General features: G+C 37.6%; 1 protein-coding gene across 11 annotated transcripts in view; it reads left to right on the top strand.

The window, feature by feature from the left end:
* The window catches only part of tead1b (TEA domain family member 1b), a 91,014-nt gene that overhangs the window by 47,736 nt on the left and 20,120 nt on the right, over positions 1-23,158 (top strand). For 7 of the 11 annotated variants that reach the window (XM_051114624.1, XM_051114627.1, XM_051114626.1 and 4 more), the window contains 3 exons: positions 14,707-14,771; positions 19,563-19,625; positions 19,718-19,780. In XM_051114624.1, coding sequence (XP_050970581.1) covers positions 14,707-14,771; positions 19,563-19,625; positions 19,718-19,780 — 191 coding nt within the window. The remainder of the gene's footprint in view (positions 1-14,706; positions 14,772-19,562; positions 19,626-19,717; positions 19,781-23,158) is intronic. The other 4 variants (XM_051114628.1, XM_051114630.1, XM_051114631.1 and 1 more) reach the window with 2 other exon arrangements.

The raw sequence follows: 23,158 nt of genomic DNA, 5'->3' as shown, positions 1-23,158 counted from the left end.
TGACGAGCTAAAACTAATACCTGATAATAAAAAATATGACGAAATTTATGCCGCCTCTTCATTAACAAGATGAGACGGGATGAGAATGTTATTTGAGGACTACCGGACATTGAAGATACATCCTATAGGCTTACTGTCCTCTTTCAAAATGTGCATCTCTGTCATTAAATTGCAATTGAATAAGGGGCGTTTGCATGTCTAGTCTCAGCATGGCAGCCGTAATGGAACGTTAGGGTACCACAACGCGAACTTGCAATCTGAAACAATGGCCTCAGCAACTGAAGGGTTAGGGATAGAGTCACAAGATGTCCCGTTTTCTCTCGCGCAGGCTCCACTTCTTCTGTTCTCAGACAGCGCGTGTGATCAGTTCTCAGTGCTCAAATGCACACACAGTAGTCCAAATGTCTATCATGTTTAGTATATCACGTAAATTATGTAAGTTATGGCTTAAGTGAACGTAAACAGGTGGGTAAAAACTGAATGTGTCAGTATGACATGCCTGCCTTCCGTCTTAAAGGGACAGCATTTCTATATAACATTAATGTTGACCAACAAAATATGTAAAATAAATGTATAGCCTACATGTTACTTAAACTTACTGTATCTAAAAAATTAGTTTAATTTGTATCTCTAGCATATTTGTCTTATTGTGCCGCTTTTTCAAAAATGATAAATTATATATATATATAATGAACAACTATAATTTTAATAATTATATAATAAGTAAAAGTACAAGTATAATAATAAGTATAAGTACTTCTCTTTCCATACTGTTAAAGGTATAGTTCACCCAAAAATAAAAATAAATTGTCATAATTTATTCTTATTGTTTTCCCAAATTCAATCCTTGATTCAAATTTATCATAAGCTTTTATTTGGTCTAAAGAATTAATGATTATTTTTGGTTGAAGACTAAAATAGCTACCAAAATAAATGTTGGTAACTTCCGTTTGACTAAAAGTAATGACTGAAAGTTGACAAAAATGCAGTGACTTTTCGTCGACTAACACTAGACTAAAACTATGAAAGACTCAAATGACTAAAATGTGACTAAGACTATTAAGCATTTTAGTCTAAAGATAAAGACTAAGACTAAATCAAAAATGCCTGTCAAATTTAACACTGTGGTGATGTTCAGTTTTCTGAACAAATCGTTGTTTCGAACTGGTTCTTTGTAATTAGTTGGTTGTTGTAGATTACGCAGTTTTAGTGAGATCTTTTTGAGAGTGAATGTAAGATGTTAGAAATATAAATAGCTAGTGGGTTATCAATATATTGTTTTTTTTTGTAATATATTTTTAAATTTTTTTTACACCTGCTGATGTATCAATATTGTCTGGCTGATACTGATAAGCTGACAATTTTTTTGAGTTACACCGTGTCATAGCTACACGCGACGTCCACTGCGAGGGCAGAAGTGCACTGCACTCCCAACGAAATGAGCAAGTTTATGATCTAATTCATAAATATTAAACCTTTTTAACATTATTAAATGTACATACTGAGTGACTGATACTGTCTTTGTTATGGAATACACTTGTTGGTTTACATTGAGTTCACAGCTTTAACTTTGCTTTCATTTATTTTCGAGATCTGAGGTAAACTATATTGTTGCTTTCAAGATGGCTATAAATGTCACGCTATTTGATATTCAAACTCACATTAGACACATTAGACCAATACTGACTAAAGCATATAATTAGCACCTGAAATTATCACTGTCAGTGGTTTGTATGTTGTTGCTCCAGCCACGACGTTACGGAAATAGAAGCTGTTTCTAAAATAGAAATTTTTTGTGTTGCCGTCGTGGCTAGTTAGGACAAAAACTTTGATTAACATGGAAAAGATTCCTTTAATCATGTGTCGCGATACATAACCAATTATTACATAACCCAAATGGGCCATTACAATCAATTAAAAAAAAGGAAGATGTACATTTTTTTTTTTTTTAATCAAAACAGATATGTGACCTTGGACCAGTCATAAAAAAAAAAAAAAACAGGCATAAGGGTACATTTTTTGAAATCGAGATGTATGGATAGGATAGGACAATATTTAGCCGAGATACAGCTATTTGAAAATCTGGAATCTGAGGGTGCAAAAAAAAACAACAAAATGTCACCTTTAAAGTTGTCCAAATGAAGTTCTTAGCAATGCATAATGATATATTTATGGTAGGAAGTTTACAAAATATCTTCCTTAAACATGATATTTACTTAATGTCCTAATGATTTTTGACATAAAAGAAAAATTGATAATTTTGACCCATACTATGTATTTTTGGCTATTCCTACAAATATACTTATGACTGGTTTTGAGGTTCAGGGTCACGTCTATGCTTTATTGACAATGTTGAGGGTGACAGAAGGCAAAATGATAATTTGTTAATTGACCAAGTTAAAAACACCTCACAATCAAATATACTGGCCAACAGATCTGTCTGTCTCTATAAGCAAAACATCTGCAGTCTAAATAACCTAATCGCAACCATAATATTTAGCTAAAAATGCTTTTTTGTCATTTGTGACTGGACCACAAAATAAGGGTCATAAGGGTCAATTTTTTGAAATTGAGATTTATACATCTGAAATCATCTTTACAATCATCTGAAAGTTGATTAAAAAGGTTAATATTTGGCTGAGATACAGTTTTGTGAAAATCTGGAATCGGAGGGTGCAAAAAAAATCAAAATATTAAGAAAATCGCCTATAAAGTTGTCCAAATGATAAGTTTTGATAAATTTATGTCAAGAAATTTACAAAATATCTTCATGGAACATGATCTTTACTTAATATCCCAATGATCTTTGGCATAAAAGAAAAATCTACAATTTTGACTCATGCAGTGTATTGTTTGCTATTGCTACAAATATACCCATGATACTTATTACTGGTTTTGTGATCCCAGGTCACAATTATCATATACTCTCAGAGACTTATTTTTAAGTAGACCAGTTTTACTTTAACCTTTGATAAATTGTGCGAGCTAAAGAATTTCTCAGGTGTACTCCAGTCTCTGGCAGTCCTTTGGATGGAAGTGATGGTCTATTACCAACGTATGCTTGTAGATCCTGGTTACATACCAGAATCCCACTCACTTCAAACCAGCAGTGCCCTGCGTGACAGTGATGGAGTGGGGGAATTTTCAGTAAGACGTAATGGCTGAATAAGGAACATGAAGCAGTTTTCAGGCCTGCAGACCTGTTTTTTTTTTATCCTTTGCAGACCACGAAAACAAGTGTGGCTATTGAATGCGGTCGTGTGTTATAGTCTCCCGAGGATGCGCACTGATCCATCCTCATTCGCCGTCACCTGTGAGCTTCTGATGAGTGAGTGGCTCAAACAGAAGCTGCTTTTTGTACATTAAGGTTAAATGCTTTTAACGATTTTTATGTACATTGAGAAACGGCTCATGAAGTAAAGGCATATAGATATGAAGGCTGTGAGACAAAGCCAGAAATCCTTGGCTCAAGTGTGGATCGGAATAAATGAAAGCCTGTGAAGATTAGATTTAATCGAGTATCTGAAAGATTAAAGACGTAGCAACTGTGTACCTGTGTCCTGGTGAGAGACGTGGTGCATTATGGACAAAATGAATGCATCCTTATAAGATGGGTTTAAATGCTTCTCCAAAACTATATTATCTGGTGCATTCAAAGCATTTCCAAGTATGTTTATGTAATATAATACTAGTGTATAAATAATATTATATAACATTAGTTATGTGTATGTGTTGCAGTCTTTTGAGCTCTAAATATGTGCACATGTCAGATATCAGGACAAGTACTTCTATTTAGCTGAAACTCCTAAAATCAGTCTTTTTTTTATGCTTAAATGCGTCTAGCGTCTTCGTGATGCTGAGAATGGTGTCTGAAAGAGGAGAAAACATTATAATATGTGACCCTGGAGCACAAAACCAGTCTTAAGTAGCACAGGTATATTTGTAGCAATAGCAAAAAAAAAAAAAACATTGTATAAGTCAAAATTATTCATTTTTCTTTTATTACAAAAATCATTAGGATATTAAGTTAAGATCATGTTCCATGAAGATATTTTATAAATTTCCTACCGTAAATACATCAAAACTAAATTTTTGATTAGCAATATGCATTGCTAAGAACTTCATTTGGACAACTTTAGAGGCGATTTTCTCAATATTTTGATTTTTTTGCACCCTCAGATTTCAGATTTCAAGTAGTTGTATCTCAACCAAATATTGTCCTATCCTAACAAACCATAAATCAATGGCAAGCTTATTTATTCAGCAGATGATGTATGAATCTACATTTTCATTTAATCCTTATGACTGGTTTTGTGGTCCAGTGTCACATATGTATTAATAAAAATATATGGTGTCTGCAGCTGTAACAGCTTCACACTAAAGTTCCTTGTATGAACATTATTTAAAGGTTTTGAAGAAAATCACAATTGCTTTTTATAATGCAAGTCAATTAGATTTTTGCTCATGCAAAACTTCCTGCCATAATGGTATCATTATCAGAGCTTTGTTACACTTCAGGAAAGAGCTACTTTTCAGAAGGTAGACCTTTGTACCTCATTTACCCCCAAAGGGTGCATATTAGTACCTAAATGGTACATATCAGTACCTTTTTAAAAGGTTATCACTCTAGTGACCACTTTTGTGGAATTCTTGTACAATAGACAAAAGTCTACTTCACTTCTTCACTTTCTGCTCTGGTTCTTAAAAAGTCTGCATGATGTAATTTTCAAAATTTTAATGATCTAATTTCCATGCACACCTTTTGCGTACAGCTCTGTGTCTGCATGGACACTGGAGCAAGTGTGAGAGATCTGAGCAACAAAATGCATGCCAAACGCGTCCATCCATGTTCATGGTTAGTGAGTATGCTTTGAAAGCCTTGTGCACCCAATTTTGACAGAAAGACAGAAAATGAAATACTTGGGTCTTCAGTGGTTCTTTTGCTAAGGTGTTTACAGTGGTCAATAGGTGGTCCCTCACTTACTCAAGTCAAAAAGCTCTTAGGCAAGTCTCTAGGATATTTTGATCATTAGTTCTGACTTTAGTCCTGCCTATAATTTAAGTCAACCCTGTTGGAAAAAAAATGCTGGTTAGGTATGTTTTAAAGCATGGCTGCTGGTTTGAGCTTGTCCTTAGCTGGTTTAAGCTGCTTATTAGCTGGTCTTGTGTTGGTCCTAAGCAACTAGTTCCTGCTCAGGACTAGCTTAGCACCAGCACATGACCAGCTTTAACCAGCTCATGACCAGCACATAATCAGCTTAAATCAGCTCACGACCAGCTAAGGACCAGCTAAAACCAACTTAAATCTGCAGCCATGCTTCAAATCATACCTAACCAGCGTATGCTAGATTTTTCAACAGGATAGAAGATTTAAATACTCATTTTATCATACATCAGGCTAAAAGTAGCTTGCTTTGAAAATAGTCCATAGCCAAATTTTAATGATTTGGGATAGTTGTTTGTTCATATCTAAACAGTAACGTCAGTGAATCTTGTCTTGGCAGACATCACTAATAAATGGAGATAACATGAGGTTTCAAAAGCTTGTTCTTGTTCCATTCTCCCATGAAGGGGCTTTCTGAGTGTGGTAAGTGGGTGATGCATAAATGTATGTGATTTTGTGTGTGTGTGAGTGAAGTCTTGCCTTCTCAGCAGGTGGCAGATGGCACAGAGGACCCGTCCGAATGGCCTAACCCCAGACACGTGCACACACACTCATTAGGTCACGGGGCAAAATGCATGCTCTTGAACTCTAAGCTTGTTCAAGTCAAAGGGTGGGTGAGAGGCCAGTGTTTTGACCTTAAAAAGGTCAGGGTACCGCTAAATGCGTGACAAATTTGGTTGACTTAGAGGTGCTGAGATCAACCACTTTTTTGGTTCTCCAAAGAGCCTTTTAGTGAAAGGTACTTAAACGAAAAGTTTTGTTAGTGTAAAGAACATTTTAATAATCCTAAGAACTTACAAAGGACTTTTTGTGCAACTGATGTAAAAAGTTCCTCATGAAACAATAATGTTTATCATATGACCCTTCTCTCTACAGTGAGGAAACATAAGCCCCCTGAAACAGGCAGCTGGTTTCCATGAGTGAGATGTTTATAAACAGTCTTTCTAAATAGATTTCAGTAGCTAGATTAAAGTTAGGCGCTTTGTCTTGTATGATTTTGCTCTTTTGTTCTAATGCAAGTTCAAGTTCACTGAAAATATATGGTCACTGAAAATTTTGTAGTTTGCATGCTCAGTTATTTTCAGTTATGAATGTACTTGGACTACTTAGTTGTTGAAGTTAGTCAATCCTGAAAATCTGAAGTTTGGCCAGAGAAACTTTTGCATGCACCTCCTTTTTTGTGCCATGTTTTGTGCACTAGTTCTGTGTCACCTGCTCAACTTCCAAGGCACAAATCTCGCTCTTTTGTCTCCTGTCTATGTGTGTTCCCCTCCTAGCAAGTAGTGTTCCTTGAATGCCGTTGTTCTTGGGAGTAAAAGGCTTCCTGCCTGCCTCCCTTTGCCCCGCTCTGGCCCTTCCCCCAGCCCAACCGAGCCAGGGACCCTTGGAGTGAATGCCTCCATATTGTTGGTTTAGACTATTGTGATGCTAATGGAAGCTGGAGACCCTCGAGTCATCTATCACGCGTGACAGGGAAGCAGGGGCATTGTGTCTTGTACTGCACACGGGAGAAGGGCTGCTGTCTCCACAGGTCTCACTGGGAGAATATCAAACCCAAAGAATTCATGCTTTTGTGATAGATTGTCCATAGTGACTGTAGAGGTAGTACTACTCAATAATGACACTTAGGAGCAACCAATCACGTTTGTCTTTTTTATAATGCACTCTGCAAAATACCATATATGGTAATGCACAGTTTGTCTTTGGGTATTTTAAATAGTAATAGATTTGATAACGTTGCCCAGTTGGTTTGCATTTTTTGATCACTTGATTAAAAGTGACTCATGAAGACATTTGTTCAATAGACAAACAAGACGTTTGAAATCTCACAGGAATGTATGTTAGAAACGATCAAACTTCCTATTCTATTCCCTTTCTGCTGTGACAACTGACAGATTCAATTTGTGGCCTTTTGAGGATTAATGCTAGATATAGCTGGGGTGAAGTCGTTGCAGCGAGCCTTTATGTGAGAAATCTCTCACTGCTTACTGGCTGTATGGCCACGATCCAGCATCCACTGACATCATAGTTGTCCGACCAGCCAGATGTGAGTGCGGTCAGGCCTGCGTTAAACAAATGTGGTACAACAGGAAATGAGTCCTTTAAAAAGCCCTGAGAAAAAAATGTGATGTGTTTTTAGCAATCAAAGAACATAACCAAAGCCATTAAAAGGCTTTAATATGCTATAACTATAAATGAGGACAATGTTTATGGCATGGGGTCTGAGCCGAGCTGCAGGATTTTGCTTTGATTAAATCATCTTTGCTATGACATGCTGGCAGGAAGGATGATGGGGCTTTATTTGCTTCACCCCCTCGGTGTGGAATCAATGGCAATTTTATGCTGTCTTTTTAAATGATATAACACACTCCTGCTGTAGAGGCTCTTTGGCTCCTGTGGAGTGCTATCTGTGAGAGGCTGAGGGGATGCTAATGGAAGGGCTGGTGTTGATGGTTTCATCCCAGTTAGACTTGTAAGGAGGAGGACGCTGACACGTGTCGCTAGAAAAAAAACAGCTCGTGCCAGCTTAAGGTGGTAATTTTTGAGACTTGAAATGCTGGTTGCTGCACTAAGGTGTTATATGCAAGCTCTAACCAGAGGTTGAAAACAGGTCCAGCAAATAATAGTCCAGTCCATCTTGACCAGATTAATTGCTGTAGGACTGGGAGGATGCTAATAGAAGAACTAGTGATAATGCAAAGATCAGGACACTGTCGTATGCTGCTAAAAAAAAAAAAAAAAAGAATAGCCAATGCAATCTTGAGGTTGTCAAGCTCATCAATGCTGGTTAGTTGCTGCTCTGAGGTGTTTTAACAGCTTGTTCAGGATGGTCTACCAGGTTGAAAACTGGTCCACCAAATAATAGTCCATTAAATCAACCATCTTGACAAAATTGAAATTGTTGTAGGACTGAAAGGATGCTAATGGAACTACTGGAGATGATGGTTTTCTTCTAGTTAGACCTGTAAGGAGGAGGACACTGTCACATGTTGCTAGAAAAAACAGCTCATGCCAGCTTAAGATGGTACTTTTTGGGACTTCAAATGCTGGTTAGTTGCTGCTCTGAGGTGTTTTACCAGCTCTAACCAGCCTGATCAAGATGGTCTACCAGGTTGAAAACAGGTCCACCAAATGATAGTCCATTAAATCAGCTATCTTGACAAGACTGAAATTGTTGCAAAACTGGTAGGGTGCTAATGGAAGGACTGGTGATGATGCATACTAAATAGACGTGGAAAGATCAGGACACTGTTGTATGTTGCTAAAAATGCATCATGCAAACTTAAAATGGTCAAGCTCATTTTTGGGACTTGAAATGCTGATTACTTGCTGGTCTAAGGTGTTTTACCAGCTCGAACTAGCTTCATCAAGATGGTCTACCAGGATGAAAACAGGTCCATCCAATAATAGTCCATTAAATCAACCATCCTGGACTAGTAGGATGCTAACGGAATGACTAGGTTGATGCTTTTATTTTAGTTAGACCTGTAAGGAGGAGGATATTGCCACATGTTGCTTGAAAAAAACAGGTCATGCTAGTTTAAGGTGTTTTTTTTGGCAACTTGATAACTCATTTCCCTGGTGGTTAAGTGTGTTTTGAAGCATGGCATCTGGTTTAAGTTGGTCCTGAGCTGGTTATGGGCTGGTTTAAGATGGTCAGGTGATGTCATAAGCTGGTCCTAAGAAACTAGCTCCTGCTCAGGACCAACTCATAACCAGCATATAACCTCCTTAGAACCAGCTTAAACCAGCTCATGACCTACTAAGGACCAGCTTATAACCAGCTAATTAGCTGCCATGCTTCAAAACATATCTAACCATCATATGCTGTTTTTTTCATCAAGGTCGTTGCTATTCTACCAGCTCAAACCAGCTTGATCCAGATTTTCAGCAGGTTGAAATTTGGAGTTCATCAACCAACTTGACCAGAGTGAATCTGCAGTAGGGTTGAAAGGATGATAATGCAAGAACTGCTTTTGATGGTTTAATCCCAGTTAAACTGCAAGGGGGAGAGAAAGGGAGCTGTCATGTTACTTTACGCTGTTAAAGAAACTGGGTTGTAGCAATACAAGGTGGTCAAGGAGGTTTTTGGAATGTAGTAGCTGATTTGTTGCTGTTCCAAAGCCCTAACCAGCTTAACCAGGGTGGTCTACCATGTTGAAAATTGGTCCACCAAATGATTATCCATTTAATCAATAATCTTAACCATCTTGAACCTACTGTAGAGCTCAGCAGATGGTAATGTAAAGGCTGATGATGATGGATTCATCCCAGTTAAACTGAGAGGAGGAGGAGGAGAAGGGAGCTGCTAAACAGCAGCTGACTCCATAGTTTGCTGTTCCAAGATGGTCTACCAGGACCTACTTGGGCCTCTTGCCTGCCTAAGGTGGTCAAGTTTGATTTTGGATTTTGATATTGGACATGGTAACTGAATTTTGGAGTTCTAACATGCTCCAAGCCAGCTTCATCAACTAGATTCGCTTGGACCAACTGATTTGTTTAGCAGAGCTTTATATTAAGTCCTAGCAGTGATCTTCTCAAGTGACGGTAGAAAGGTAATTGCGAAACATAGACAATGTACAGTTTTTTTTCTGTAATGACTATAATTTATGAACATTTGAAGTTTAAGATGAAAGGTGTCTTTGTGAGCTGAGAAAAGACATTGAGTCTTGACACATTAATGGTGATTAGTAATTTAAAAGTGCTCTGCTGCTTGTCTGTTTTGGCAACTCAAAGAAACAGCCATAAAACACGGGGAAACTGCTTGCTGTGCCGAGCCGTTTGAAAGCAGCCCAGTTGAGGTAATGAAACCTCATCCAAATTAAAGAAGTGTGATGCAGCATTGTGAGGTGAGAGTGAATGTGTGGCAAAGTGGGCACAGCGGGGGGTCGTGGGGGAATAGCGGCCAACGCAGCAGCTGTGTAAACCTCCTCAGTTCAAGGAGGGGATGCAGAAACCAAAGGATGGACGGATGTAACGAGGGTGAACTCTTGTACTAGGACTGTTAATTGTTCTCCGGCTTAGCTAATGTCCAGCTACAGTGACACTTCGGCTCCAGACTGTGAAATTATCAAAGACACACCCTATTCAGGGAAGCCTTCAACGGCTAGAGTCTGCCGGTGCATATCTGTGAAGTCTGAGCAGGGGAGGATGAGTTAGTGTCTAAATTGAGGTGGGAGTGCTGACAGCTCTCAGTAGGGAGCGGGGAGGGAGTCCGCTCCTCTTTCCTCTGAGGGAGTTGGCGCAAAGGGCGGAGATGCATTCCTAATTGAATGAAGAGTCAGCTGGGGGACAATCCTAGAAAGAGGGGTGCCGGCAGGCCCCACTGAGTGGCTTCTGCTGTTTTAGGAGCTATTGATATGGACTCTGGTGTCTTTGAAATTAAGGGAAGCCTTTTCCTTCTTGAGAGGACGGATTTCTTCTTTGCTCGGTGCTATGCTTTTTACTCAGGCCATAAATACCTAATCCTTTCCCTGCTGTTTTGACTGACAACTGCAGAACTCTTGCAAGAGTTCACATCCTCCTTGTTCCCACCCACTGCTCTGCTGTACTCCTCATGTACACCGTATTGCTTACTGAATATCCACCACAGACAAGACTTTTAAGTCGAATTGGTGCATTCCCACGGACCTGTTCACACAAAGCGAAACATGCTAGATTTGCAATGTCATATTTCATAAAACATTCGTATTGACTTGACTTGACTTGACTTATTAATGCAATATATAACAAAACAATAACAATTTGATTTGTTTGTGCAGCCCAGTTTCAGTAACCAGAACTATTAATATTTTATTTCACAGTCTGAATATGAATTTTTGTGCATTGATCCAGAATCAGGGCTTCACAGTCCAGCATACACACCATGTTAGCACCCTCCTAATGAAACTGGAACACATAATACTTTAAAAAGTATTTTTTCTTATTATTGTCATTGGGGGGCAGCTTGTTTCCTGGGGTTTCAGGACCTCCAGTGTGTCCTTACCCCCTTTTTTGACTCAGTTTCTCTCTGCCAGCGTTGTTTTGCACAGCAAACACAGGAAAGAAAGCGTGCTGGCCAAGTCCCGCTGAGCAGGGTTTTTTTCAAGGCGGTGAAAAGAATGAATTATTCAGCAGTAAGCATGCTTACAGCTGGCCGTTTGTGAGCTTTGATCTAGGAATCAGGCGTCTGCATGAATGCCCTTATTGTCATGTTATGTGTACACAGTGTGTGAATTATTGAAAGTGGCGAGGCCCTGGCTTCATCTGGGAGAGATTACAGTGTTGGCATGCTGGGGAGGTGGGCTGGAACAGAAAATCCCCAGATGCTATTTATTTGTCCTGGAGGTCACATGATCTCCCGCCGTTGTTATAGCCTTAACAGAATACCCTACGTGAAGAAAGAGAGCTGCCCCGCCATTCAGGCTGCACATGCATCGAGCACGCATGTTGGAATCGCACACACGTTGGCCTCAGGCTGTGTTGGGGAGCGCTACACACTTGTTAGGACAGGGTCTTTGGAGAGTCGTAACAATATTGCCACATGTGTACATGGTTTGTGGGTATTTCCAGAGTTTGGTCTTCAAAGGATTCAGTGCCCAGTTTGGTACTTTTCAGGCTTGACACATCGGCAGTGCTGATGACCTCATAGTTAAAAGCATTGAATGAAAATGCACCCTATCTGTTTTCTGAAAGCATGTTATAGATCTTGAGAACGATTCATCCATGATGTTTCAGAACTGGATCTTTCGTTGAAAATGACAGACTTTTCTCTGGTGACGTATGCAGGACTTCTCTAATCATTTAATCCAGTTCAACTTGGTCCAGCAAGCTCATGCATATCTGCCTACACTTTCGAGTGCAACGCCCACATCTGCAAATTCAGCTACCAGATACCCACCCTGCAATTTTTCACCCCGCAATTAAATTTTTGCTGATGATATTCTTTTGATTTATGCCTGCGATAATTATGAGTGGAACATCACGTCATTATTGTCCATCAAACAGTGCCACCTTCAGGAATAAAGCGGAATTGCATGTACTGAGTCATCAGATATCTACATATTTTTGCGCAAGAAAAAATATGCTTACACTATTACACACCTAGCAACCCTATACACTTTTTACAAAAAAATTAATCAGAAAACAGATATTCTTTTATATGTTCTTATTTTTTTGTGTGTTATATTGTTTATAATGAATAGTTGATGTCAAACTTTAATAAATGAAGGAGGGAGAGGGTAGTGACTGTTGCACTTGCATCTCTTACAGCTGCATTCTAAAAATGCGGTGCTCAAGTTAAAAGAAGTTCACTCCCATATTCTTTCATATATTTTTTTCTATCGCACCACGTCAGATCTTTCTCAATAAAAAAGCGCATTCTATGTTAATGGGGCCTACCGATATAGGTTTTATTTGATTTTAAAAAAGATGTGCATTTTTCTTTTGATCAAGGCAGCAGAATTTGATCAAGTAATCATAATTAATCATATCTAGATGATTCTGTGGAGTTTCAGTAAAGCATAGCAGATTGTGTTGGTCTGCTGCATCTTCTACTATTTATGACTGACTCTGGGAGTAGTGGGATACAAATTGTGTTCAGCACTGATTTTGTGGGTGTGTTTGCATCACTACCATGTTTGCATAATTAATTTAGTGAATTGAGTGCTAAAATGTAGATAGGATGCACAAAGAAAGACTGATATCAGCAGGTGCAGTTTATTCTTTATGATTCCCCTTGGTTTTAAAACTCGTGAGGATTGTGCTGACAGAAAGGAAAATGGCTGGTACGTAAGAGAGAGGAGGTGAGTGAGAAAGAGATTCCCTTTCACACGACAGGTGTGCCTAATAGCAGAAGCTCAGGAGATTACCCAGCCCACCTGAAACACAGCGAGCCCAGCGCACAGCAGGTGGATGATGCGGCTTTGCCATCTCAGTGTGTGCCCATTTCACAAACAACAGACCTCAGCCCAGCCGCCGCCATGGCCAGTCACCCCACTCCACACCCAGAACACATCTGCTGCTGTTTCTGCTTTTTTTTTTTTTTTTTTTTTCCTTTTATGAATCTTTTCTTTGGCATATGTCATTTACGTTTAATGTGAACTTTGTTTGACCCATGGTTTAGCAATTAGTTACATGTTGCGCATTGGTGTTTATATGGCAATTTAGAGTTCAAGTCTTGCTGAGTCATTTATTGACCCTTTTTACAGACTGTGATGATACATTTCCACAATGATTAGCAGAAGATTTTAATATTTTCATAAAAAAATTATGAGTTGAAATCTCTTATCCTCACCAAGGCTGCATATTTGATCAAAAATACACTAAAAACAGTATTTGAGAACGTTTTAAAATTCCTGTGATGCAAAGCTGAAATTTCAGCATCATTAGTCCAGTCATCAGTGTCACATGATCCTTCAGAAACATTCTAATATGCTGATTTGGTGCTCAGTTAGTATTGCTACTCAGTTATTATTAATAGTTCTTAATATTAATAATACATAGAACGTTCTAAAGAACAGCATTTATTTGAAATAGAATCTTTTGTAACATTATAAATGTTTTACTGTCACTTTTGATCAATCTAATGCATGTTTGCTGAATAAAAGCATTAATTTCTATTAAAACAAACACAAGCAAGCACATATTTGAATGGTAGTATTTCATGGTTTCTGAATAAATATGGAGCAGCACAACTGTTTTCAACATTGATAATAATTACATGTACCTAAACCGACATGCAGTGTTTCTATTCACTATTCGTTTTACTTTATGCTAATTATATTTAGAAGAAAATAGAGTTTAATGTTGTTCCAGAGTAAATTGGGTGGACACGTGGTAAATTGTAGCTACATCAATTCTGCGGTTGCCTGTTTAAAAAGCTCGTTTTATTACACGGTCCAAGATTAAAAAAAAAAAAAAAACAAAAAAAAAACAAGAGCTCTATGGCAACCGTTGGCTACAGCTGGACACATAATTAGAGTGGCTCCTTACCTATAATTTGCGTAATAGTTTTGGGGTGGCGGTATGTTATTAACATATGAAAAGGCTAAGCAGGGGTCATTGTGCCTAGCATCAGTAATTAGAGCAGTGCCGAGGGCACAAGAATGTGTAGAGCTGCCATTAATTGGAGATCACTACAAAACCATGCTTTAATTATTATTTAGTAAGAACAGTAGTGTGTTAAATGAATATGTTTCCTCTGCCATTACGTGCTGTAACCATATGAATGTCTGGATCTGTTTCTTTTCATAGCGTGAGGCTTTGAAGAAATTGGGATTAAATTAGATTAAATTGAAAGGCTGTAGAGTAGTTGGGCTATTTTCATGGTAATAGCACGCACGGCCAAGTTTTCATTTAAATTAGGCGTGTTTGTTCATTCGCTGGGGTTAAGATTGCTACATGTTGCTGACATGGTGGGAACAATTGAGGCTATAGAAATTTTGGCTCATGCATACCAACTCAAGGCCATGCATTCCTGCTTTGATTAGGTTCATTAAATTTAAAGGATTACATTTCCAAAGTTTTTACATTAACACATCTCTTCCATTGTCTTTCCGTAGGTCGGAATGAGCTGATTGCCAGATACATTAAACTCAGAACTGGGAAGACAAGGACACGGAAACAGGTAAGAGAATCCGTGTTCTTGCATGCGTGCCACTAAACGGGAAGGCCAATGCTGTTGAATGCACCTGCTATCTGAGCTTTTGCAGGAAGAAAACTTACAGCTCACACAACGAACAGCAGAAATAAAGAGATAGTCACACTTAGGGGTGGGCGATATAAGGAAAAATGCACATTACAATCTTCATATTGTCGCAATCTGCATATTACAATTTGTTTAATAGAAATGAGATTCAAAGACTAATTAAAAATAATATAGAATTTTGAAGATTTAATATTGGATTTACAAAAAGGTAACACTTTAGAATAGAAACACTTATTCACTATTAACTACGAGTTTTCCCTTAATAAATTCCTAATTTGATGCTTATTAATAGTAAGTAAGGTTTAGGTATTGGGTAGGATTAGGGATGTAGAATAAGGCATTAATATGTGCTTAATTATTACTAATAAATGGCTAATATTTTAGTAATATGCATGCTAATAAGCAACTAGTTAGGAGACTGTAAAATAAAGTGTTACCAAAAAAGAATATATATATATATATATATATATATATATTTTTTTTTAAACGGTCATCTAAATTGCAATTCTTAAATGCGTTATCTGCTCAGATTCAAAGAAAAATATCAAAATTCACTTAAATTCAAGGGAAAAAAAGCTTCTCTTGTTTGCAAGTAATGTAACTATAAGCTTAGAATTTACAAAATAAAGTACATATGTGACCCTGGACCACAAAACCAGTCTTAAGTAGCATGGGTATATTTGTAGCAATAGCCAGCAATACATTGTACAGGTCAAAATTATCAATTTTCTTTTATGCCAAAAATCATTAGGATATTAAGAGAAGATTATGTTCCATGAAGATATTTTGTAAATATCCTACCATAAATATATCAAAGCTTAATTTTTGAATAGTAATATGCATCGTTAAGAACTTCATTAGGACAACTTTAAAAGGCGATTTTCTTAATATTTTGATTTTTTGCACCTTCAGATTCCAGATTTTCAAGTAGTTGTATCTCGGTTTTTAGGTACAGGGTCACATGTAACATAATTAAATAATTATTATAAAATTAAATATATAAGTATGTTAATTAATATATAAATATATTTAATTAATATATATTATAAAAAATTATCAAATTGACAGCTTAGCTATAGACTGCTGAAAATGTCTTTTTTTAAAGTCAGATTTACTAAATAGAAAGTGTGCCCTATATAGCCTGACTAACATGTTTTTCAAACAATGAATGAATAGTTTGCTCCACTATTTTGTTGTATAATAGAACACCTATACAGAAAAAAAACCAATGTGTTGAAAATTCAGAACGCTATGAAAAATATGTAGTACTTTGGCTTGTGATGTGAAACAGGCATTATTTTAGCAAGTGGAGCTTTTGAGACTATCTTCATGGTTGAGGTGATTGGAATTGTCTTGACAAATTACTACCAGTTTATTGTTTATTGGTATATCGCCCACTATATTGCCCACCCCTGCTCATACACAAACATAAACATAGGTTCATATGTTGGTACAATGCACACACACACACACACACGCACACACACACATATCCACTCATGCAGGAGCATGGAGCTTTGCAGCATGTTCAGGCTGGGTGCAAGAACGCTAATGCGATTGTAGGAGAGACGGACCCTGAACGCTGGGCTCAGTCGGCAGATGTTTCATTCAGCTGTATGAGAACAAGCCGCTGAACAGCTACGGCCAAGACACTCACTCACACATTAGCAAACACAAAGCATCACGATTTTAAAAAGCCTATGATTTAAAAAAAACTATTCAAATTGACGTTTTTACATGGATAACCTGTTCAAAACTGAAATGTCTGTTTAAACCCATGAATCTGTTTTGTTCCTTTTGACTGTAATGTAATTTGTTATGATGATCTGTATGTACTGGTGCAGCTGTAACACTGTGCTTACACGGCTCTGTCTCAAAGCTCTTATCAGATAGATTTACTACAGCAGACAGGGAACATAATACAAGACATCCTTTTGTTTTAAATTAGATATGAGAATATTCCAGATCATATAGTATCCAGGCCACTCTCTGATCCCTCAAACAAAAAAGTAGGGGGTTTAGAGTAAATCACTTAAAGTGATTCAGCAGCACAGTATCTTGCAAAATCACACTGTTTTATGAAAGTTAAATAACAATTAAAATTTATGCATTAGAATTAGAAATGTCAAACGATTAATCGTGATTAATCGCATATAAAATTAAAGTTTGAGTTTGCCTAATGTATGTGTTTGTGCTGTGTGTAATTATTATGTATATATAAATACAAACACATTCATGTATATATTTAAGTAATATTTACAAGTATGTGTATTTATTATAATTTTTATATAATTCATATTATATATATAAATAAAAATATTTTGTACATGAAACACATATTTCTCTTAAATATATACATTAATTTGTGAGTATTTATATATACATAATAATTACACAAAGTGCACACACATTTATTAGGCAAACTCAAACTTTTATTTTGTATGCAACTAATCGCAATTAATCGTTTGACAGCCCTTATTAGAATGAGATTTTGATATTTGTTCTTTAAAAATAATTGATTCTATTGGTCAGTTACTGCATTCAACAATCAAATATTGGTAACACTTTGCAATAAGGTTACATTTGTTAACACTTGTTAATATGATCTACCAATCAAAATAGGTCCCACATAAGTGGTCTTAACTATATTAAATAAATCATTTGATACAATGCACTTAATGTGTACATACATGTTTTACATTTTATATATATATATATATATATATATATATTTAAATATCTGCATATCAGTAATTTATTTCTGTAATTATATTTACCCATCCCTTACACCTTAACCCACCTGTAAACCTACCCATACCACCAAACCTGTCCCTAACCTTACCAGTACCTCAATTATAGCAGTACAGTATGTACACAGTAAGTGCATTGTGCTTATTTTTTATGTAAGTATTTACTTAGAGCCACCTAATATAAAGTGGGATCTGAAAATGTACTTAATGTTAGTGTTAATTTCATTATTTACTAATACATTATTTAACCCTTTAACTGTCACCGTCAAGTTTACTTTACTATATTACAAATAAATCCTAATCTAATCATGACAAACTATACATCGTTGGAAAGGTCTAAGACTCCTAAATAGATATTTTACCATATTTTTGTGTTACAAATTATGTAGGAAAAGTATTAGATAAATATATATCTAGAGTGCAACTAAAAAAAATCTACATCAAAACACGAGTTCTGACCTTTGTCAAAAAAGACTTACTTCACCGCCTTTTTCCCTATCACGTTTTAGTAATCATAAGAAATTATATATCTGTTCAAAACTTAAAATCTCAAAATTCATCCTTTGAAAGGCATTTTAAAATCAGACATTGCATCACCACGGAAAATGTACATCAAAATCATATTACCAAATATTTTCATTCATGAATTATAAGTCTGCATTTTTATGTCTGTGTTCAAAAATGTGAGTGACAGTTAAAGGGTTAAGTCAAAAATTGTACTTGTTGATATTTGTGATGGACCTGAGGTAACATAAACTAACAATGGAAAAAGTACCTAATATTAGTGTTCATTTCAATTTTTACTAATACATTATATACAAAATGTATCTTTTGATATTTTTTTAATGGACCTGAGATAACATGAACTAATCAACAGTTGTTTTGTTATTAAATTATGCAAACAAAGATTAATAAACACTGTAACAAATGTATTGCTCATTGTTAGTTATTTGTTAAAATTGATGATAACTAATGGAACCATAAAGTGTTACTCAAATATTTTTGTCCAGGATGATATAAATGACCATACGTATTTGTTACACTTAATGAAAGTGCAAAAACTTTTCTGCATTTAAAAAGTCCAAAGTTTGAAATACAAAGTGAGGCCTAAATTGAAGTTATTAGCTTTTGGATTTGGCCTTTATTATTAACTCTCTATGATGTAAAAAAAAATCGATATAAACCTACGTGGACGATACTGTAAAAGATCGACACCCCTCGAACTCACAGCGAAGTGAAAAGTCCAGAAATCGACCCAAACGCTGAAACATCGCAACAATGCGGTTGTAATTTCATTTGACTAAGCCTGAACCATTGAAGTGATCGTTGTAATTAATTTGGAAAGGTCAAAGGACCACTTGTGCTGCTGAGATATGTGTAAATGTGACTTTGCCAGGCTGGAGAGTCGAGAGCGGCGGGCCTCCGGAGACCGCCGACCTCATTAACACACGGCGTCGAGCGCGCGGCCCGCTCAACAGCCACTTGTGCGTGATTGGCCTGATTAAGACGAGGAACGCTCTCCACGTAACCCCTCGGAGCAGAGCCTCATTACAACATCACACAACCTCCCACCTCACATCACTATTAATACACCATTAGTACATAATTCACAAGCACAACTCTCCGACTTGGTGGAATATGCAGAGCGGCGGTTAAAGGGCCCCGGGGCCCGCGCGGCCGCTCTCGCTCTCCTCCCCGAAGAATACTAGACGTGGCCATTCTCATTCAGCACACAGAAGCTCACATCTGCGCTCTCTTAATGTGCTTAAGAAGCCTGCATTCTCCTTAATCAGCTCACTTAAGTGAGGAGGTGAGCGGGCCGGTGCGCCGGGCGGCCGTCGGCTTGGCCGCGCTTTCCTTTTGACGGAGGCCCTCCTCGAATGTTTTGCCTGTTAAAAATGTCTGTAATTCTTTATTGCTTTTTCTTTTTGCTTTTCCTGTTTTGTTTTGAAAAACGGAGGTGTCTAGTCACATACAGGTCTTAGCAAGAAAGAAAGTTCGAGAAATCCAAGCTGCCATCAAGGTACGTCTGGCTCTGCCCAGTTGCAGGGGGGGCTTTTCATCGCCATGGTTACAGGCTGTTCCTTTGTTTTCCTCCCCTCCCCTACCCCGCAGGTGTCTAGTCACATTCAGGTTCTTGCCAGAAGGAAATCTCGTGAATTTCATTCCAAGCTAAAGGTATGCGCTTTTCTGCTTTTGGGCTTGTGGTTGCCATGCGTCTCACTTCCTGTTTCCTGTGAATGCCTTGTTGCTCTAATTCCTGTAACCTAGATCCCTCGCATGCGACGGCCTGTTTAGCATACATAATTCAACGCCTCTGCCCCGTCCCCGATGCGCATCCTCCTTTCACGCTTGTCAGCGGACGTCTGTTTTACCGGCCGCTTCGGCCTCTGTCTCTCATTGACCGCTAAGTGCTTGTGCTCCGAGTCTAACGCTATAGGTCCCACGGCGGCTCCCGGTTAAATATAGCAGGCGCGCAGGAACTGTCGGCACATGCCGCAAACCTGAAAAGCAGCGTATGCTTTGGAAATTAATATGGATGTGAAATTCAATAGCTCTGGAGAGCAAAGGCAACTATTAAGTTTGTTCCGTAATGCAGCGCAATTTTGCTGCTCACCGACTTGGAACTGAGGTTTTATAAATCCCAGTTTTCCATCCCTGTAATTTTGGGGACGGTATTTTTAGAAGTTCACAAACTAAATCTTTAGGTTCCATCTTTGTAAAATACAGAAATATTCTGTTCAACATATGTTTTCTTGTCCTTATTACAGTGTAATTATACCTTGAAGTACTAAGTAATATTAATTAAATGCATGTACTTGCTATACGGTTAGGGTTAAGATGAATGTTCGGTTTAGGTTAGGTTGATGTAAAACACTGTAAAATAAATTGTTACCTGGATTCATTTATAAAAGTGAGTGAGTAAATGAACTTAATAAGCAAATAAGCATTTGTTACATTATAAAAGCTTCACATATATTCTGATACAGGCATATAAAAAACTCAAATCTATACTAAAGGTCAACCGATATCTAGGTTGGACCGTACTGGCTGATAACCAGTTAATCAACCAATATTTTTTTAAATACCGTTCCAGTAATCAACTATTGGTGCCAGTTAATCGGCACTCAGTCAGTTGTTTTATATACAGTTGATTTTGTTTTTTCTAAACAATACAGATATTATTTAATCTAAGTTTTAGCATCTCTTACAGTGTTATTTTGTATTATTGAGATACTATTATAGTATTTATTAATATTTTGAATTAGTTTTTATATTTGTATTTTCCATTTTTGTTTCAATTTTACTTATTTTAAGTTAATCTAAATGAAAATCAGAAATGTTCTCTTTGCATCTAGCTGAAATAAAGGGTTTTGTTTATTTCAAGTAACAACTTTTTTGTAGTTTTAATTATAGTTTTGGTTAACTACAGTCTCTAATTTGTTTCTAAGTACAGTATAGGTTTAATATGAAAGGTTAAGTGTGCAATTTCTATGTCGCTAGCTTCACCAAATTAATTGTAAGATCTGGCTCAGAGAGGTTAACAGAAAGCCAGGCTACAAAATAACTGCGGAATTGTGAAAATAATATTAATCTCAACGTCTGCTGTTGACGTCCGCCCCTAAACGAACTCCATTGGTTGAGTCAGTGTTCCTGTGTCTGGATGCTTTAAAAACACTTTTATATAGTGACGGAGTTGCAGCGTATACACTTATTAGGGAAATCAACCTTTGAATTGCTTACAGTTGCCTCTGCAAACAAAACTAGGATGAAGGAAAAACTCCTTTAAAGATGTTAGATGTAAAATTTCAAAACCATTTAAAACCACAAAATAGCCTCAGAAGCACAATGCACTTTGCTGGTCAAATGAATGCATTTCTGTTTGATGTGTTTGCATGCGTGTGTCATGTGTGGAGTGTTGTCTCGTGCTGGCAGTACGCTATAGCTGGTGAGAGTGGCTGAGAGCTGGAGGTCAGAGTTCAGCGGGATTCTGGTCACTGCTTAAACAACACGAGCGGCCACATGACTACAGGAAGAGCACAGTCTAGAGTAAAACCAGCGCTGCTTTGCCTTTATCTCTCCAGGAGTTTAATGAGGTCATCTGTTCTTCCCAAACGCTCTGCACAAGAAGTCTGGACCAAAAGAGGCCCATTAGGGCCGTCGCTCAGATGCTTTTTGTGGCGTTCCCCCTCTCTTCTCGCTCTTTCTCTTGGCTTTTTTTTTTCAATAACCCACTGGCCGTCAAACGCTTTCCTCGTGCTGCATTAATGAAACTACTGAAATCACCCCCCCTCCATTCTCTCCCACCATTTCCAATAGTCCCCCCTGTGTGATTCAGTCATATAAACAGCAAAGTGTGCTGCATATAATCACCTTACATCAAATGCATCTCATCCACAAAGGCTGTGGCTTACAAAAAAAGGGGCCTTTTGTGGAAGGGATAATCTGATAATAAATTGACCTGTCATTTAAGATACATCTGCAAGGGTCGTTTCCTAATGTCTGTGTTTACTGAAAAGACCTTGAGGTTGGTCTGACTTCTCTGTCTCCTTCTGTTTCTTTCTCTTTCTTTTTGTGAGGTGATGACTAACTCCTTTTGACCAGCACACTTTTCCACAGTTCCCAGTTTACTCAGATAGATTAATGACTCCCCCATTTGTGTGCGTGCGTGTAAGTGTGTGTGTGTGTGTGTGTGTGTGTGTGTGTGCCTAGTGGAGCGTCTGTGTGCATTTCCGCCATGAATGGCTGGTCTTTCAGGGACACTGGCGGCTGCCTGAGTAAAAACAGCCAGCTTTTGTATGGGTCTCTGTCTACTCTCATCTAAAGCAAATTAGAAATCAGGAGCGGGGAAGAATTTGAGCTCCCTCCTGCCATTTGCAGCGTAGCATTATAGTAAACCTGCCCAGTGTGCTCTTATCTGAGACATGTTGACTGAAATGACTGTCATTATGGTGCCACTCTTTGAGCTGGTCTGTAATGAAACCCTAGCCACAGTGATCTCAAACTGCCATATTATCAGCTATAAATCTTCCCTAAAGATGCTTTCTGCAGTTCATCTGCTTGACCAGCGCTCACACTGAGCCCTTAATCTTGGTTTTACTATTAGCATGTGCAGTGTGACTTCAGAGGGCTTAGCGTATCATGGAGAGGATATGACTAAAAGCATATTTCTAAAATAAAAAATGACTTTTTCATTACTGAATTCACGATTTGGTCATTTTTAAAATTAGCAATATTCAGGAAGTCCTTGAAGGCAGTGTTATCTAACCGACATTGTATTCACTGTGTTACATCACTGCTGAAAAGACCACCATGGACCAATATTTCAATTCTAGTTTATGCTGGTTAGGACTAGTTCTGTATTTATCAGCACCCTGTTCACCAGTTCATGCCAAAATTTAAACGTGACAAAACCATTGACAAATCAGGGGTATGTTTTCCGTGCATCGACAAAACACGCTGATTAACTGATACATTGTTAAAAAAATTAAAGGTAGGGTAGGCAGTTTCAGAAAGGGTAGCAACAGCAAGCTAGCTTTGAAAGCATAAGGTTGA

The sequence above is a fragment of the Labeo rohita genome, chromosome 7 (genome assembly GCF_022985175.1).
Source record: "Labeo rohita strain BAU-BD-2019 chromosome 7, IGBB_LRoh.1.0, whole genome shotgun sequence".
Classification (NCBI taxonomy): domain Eukaryota; kingdom Metazoa; phylum Chordata; class Actinopteri; order Cypriniformes; family Cyprinidae; genus Labeo; species Labeo rohita.
Note: the sequence above shows the minus strand (reverse complement) of the source record. Positions and strands in the feature narration are given on the sequence as shown.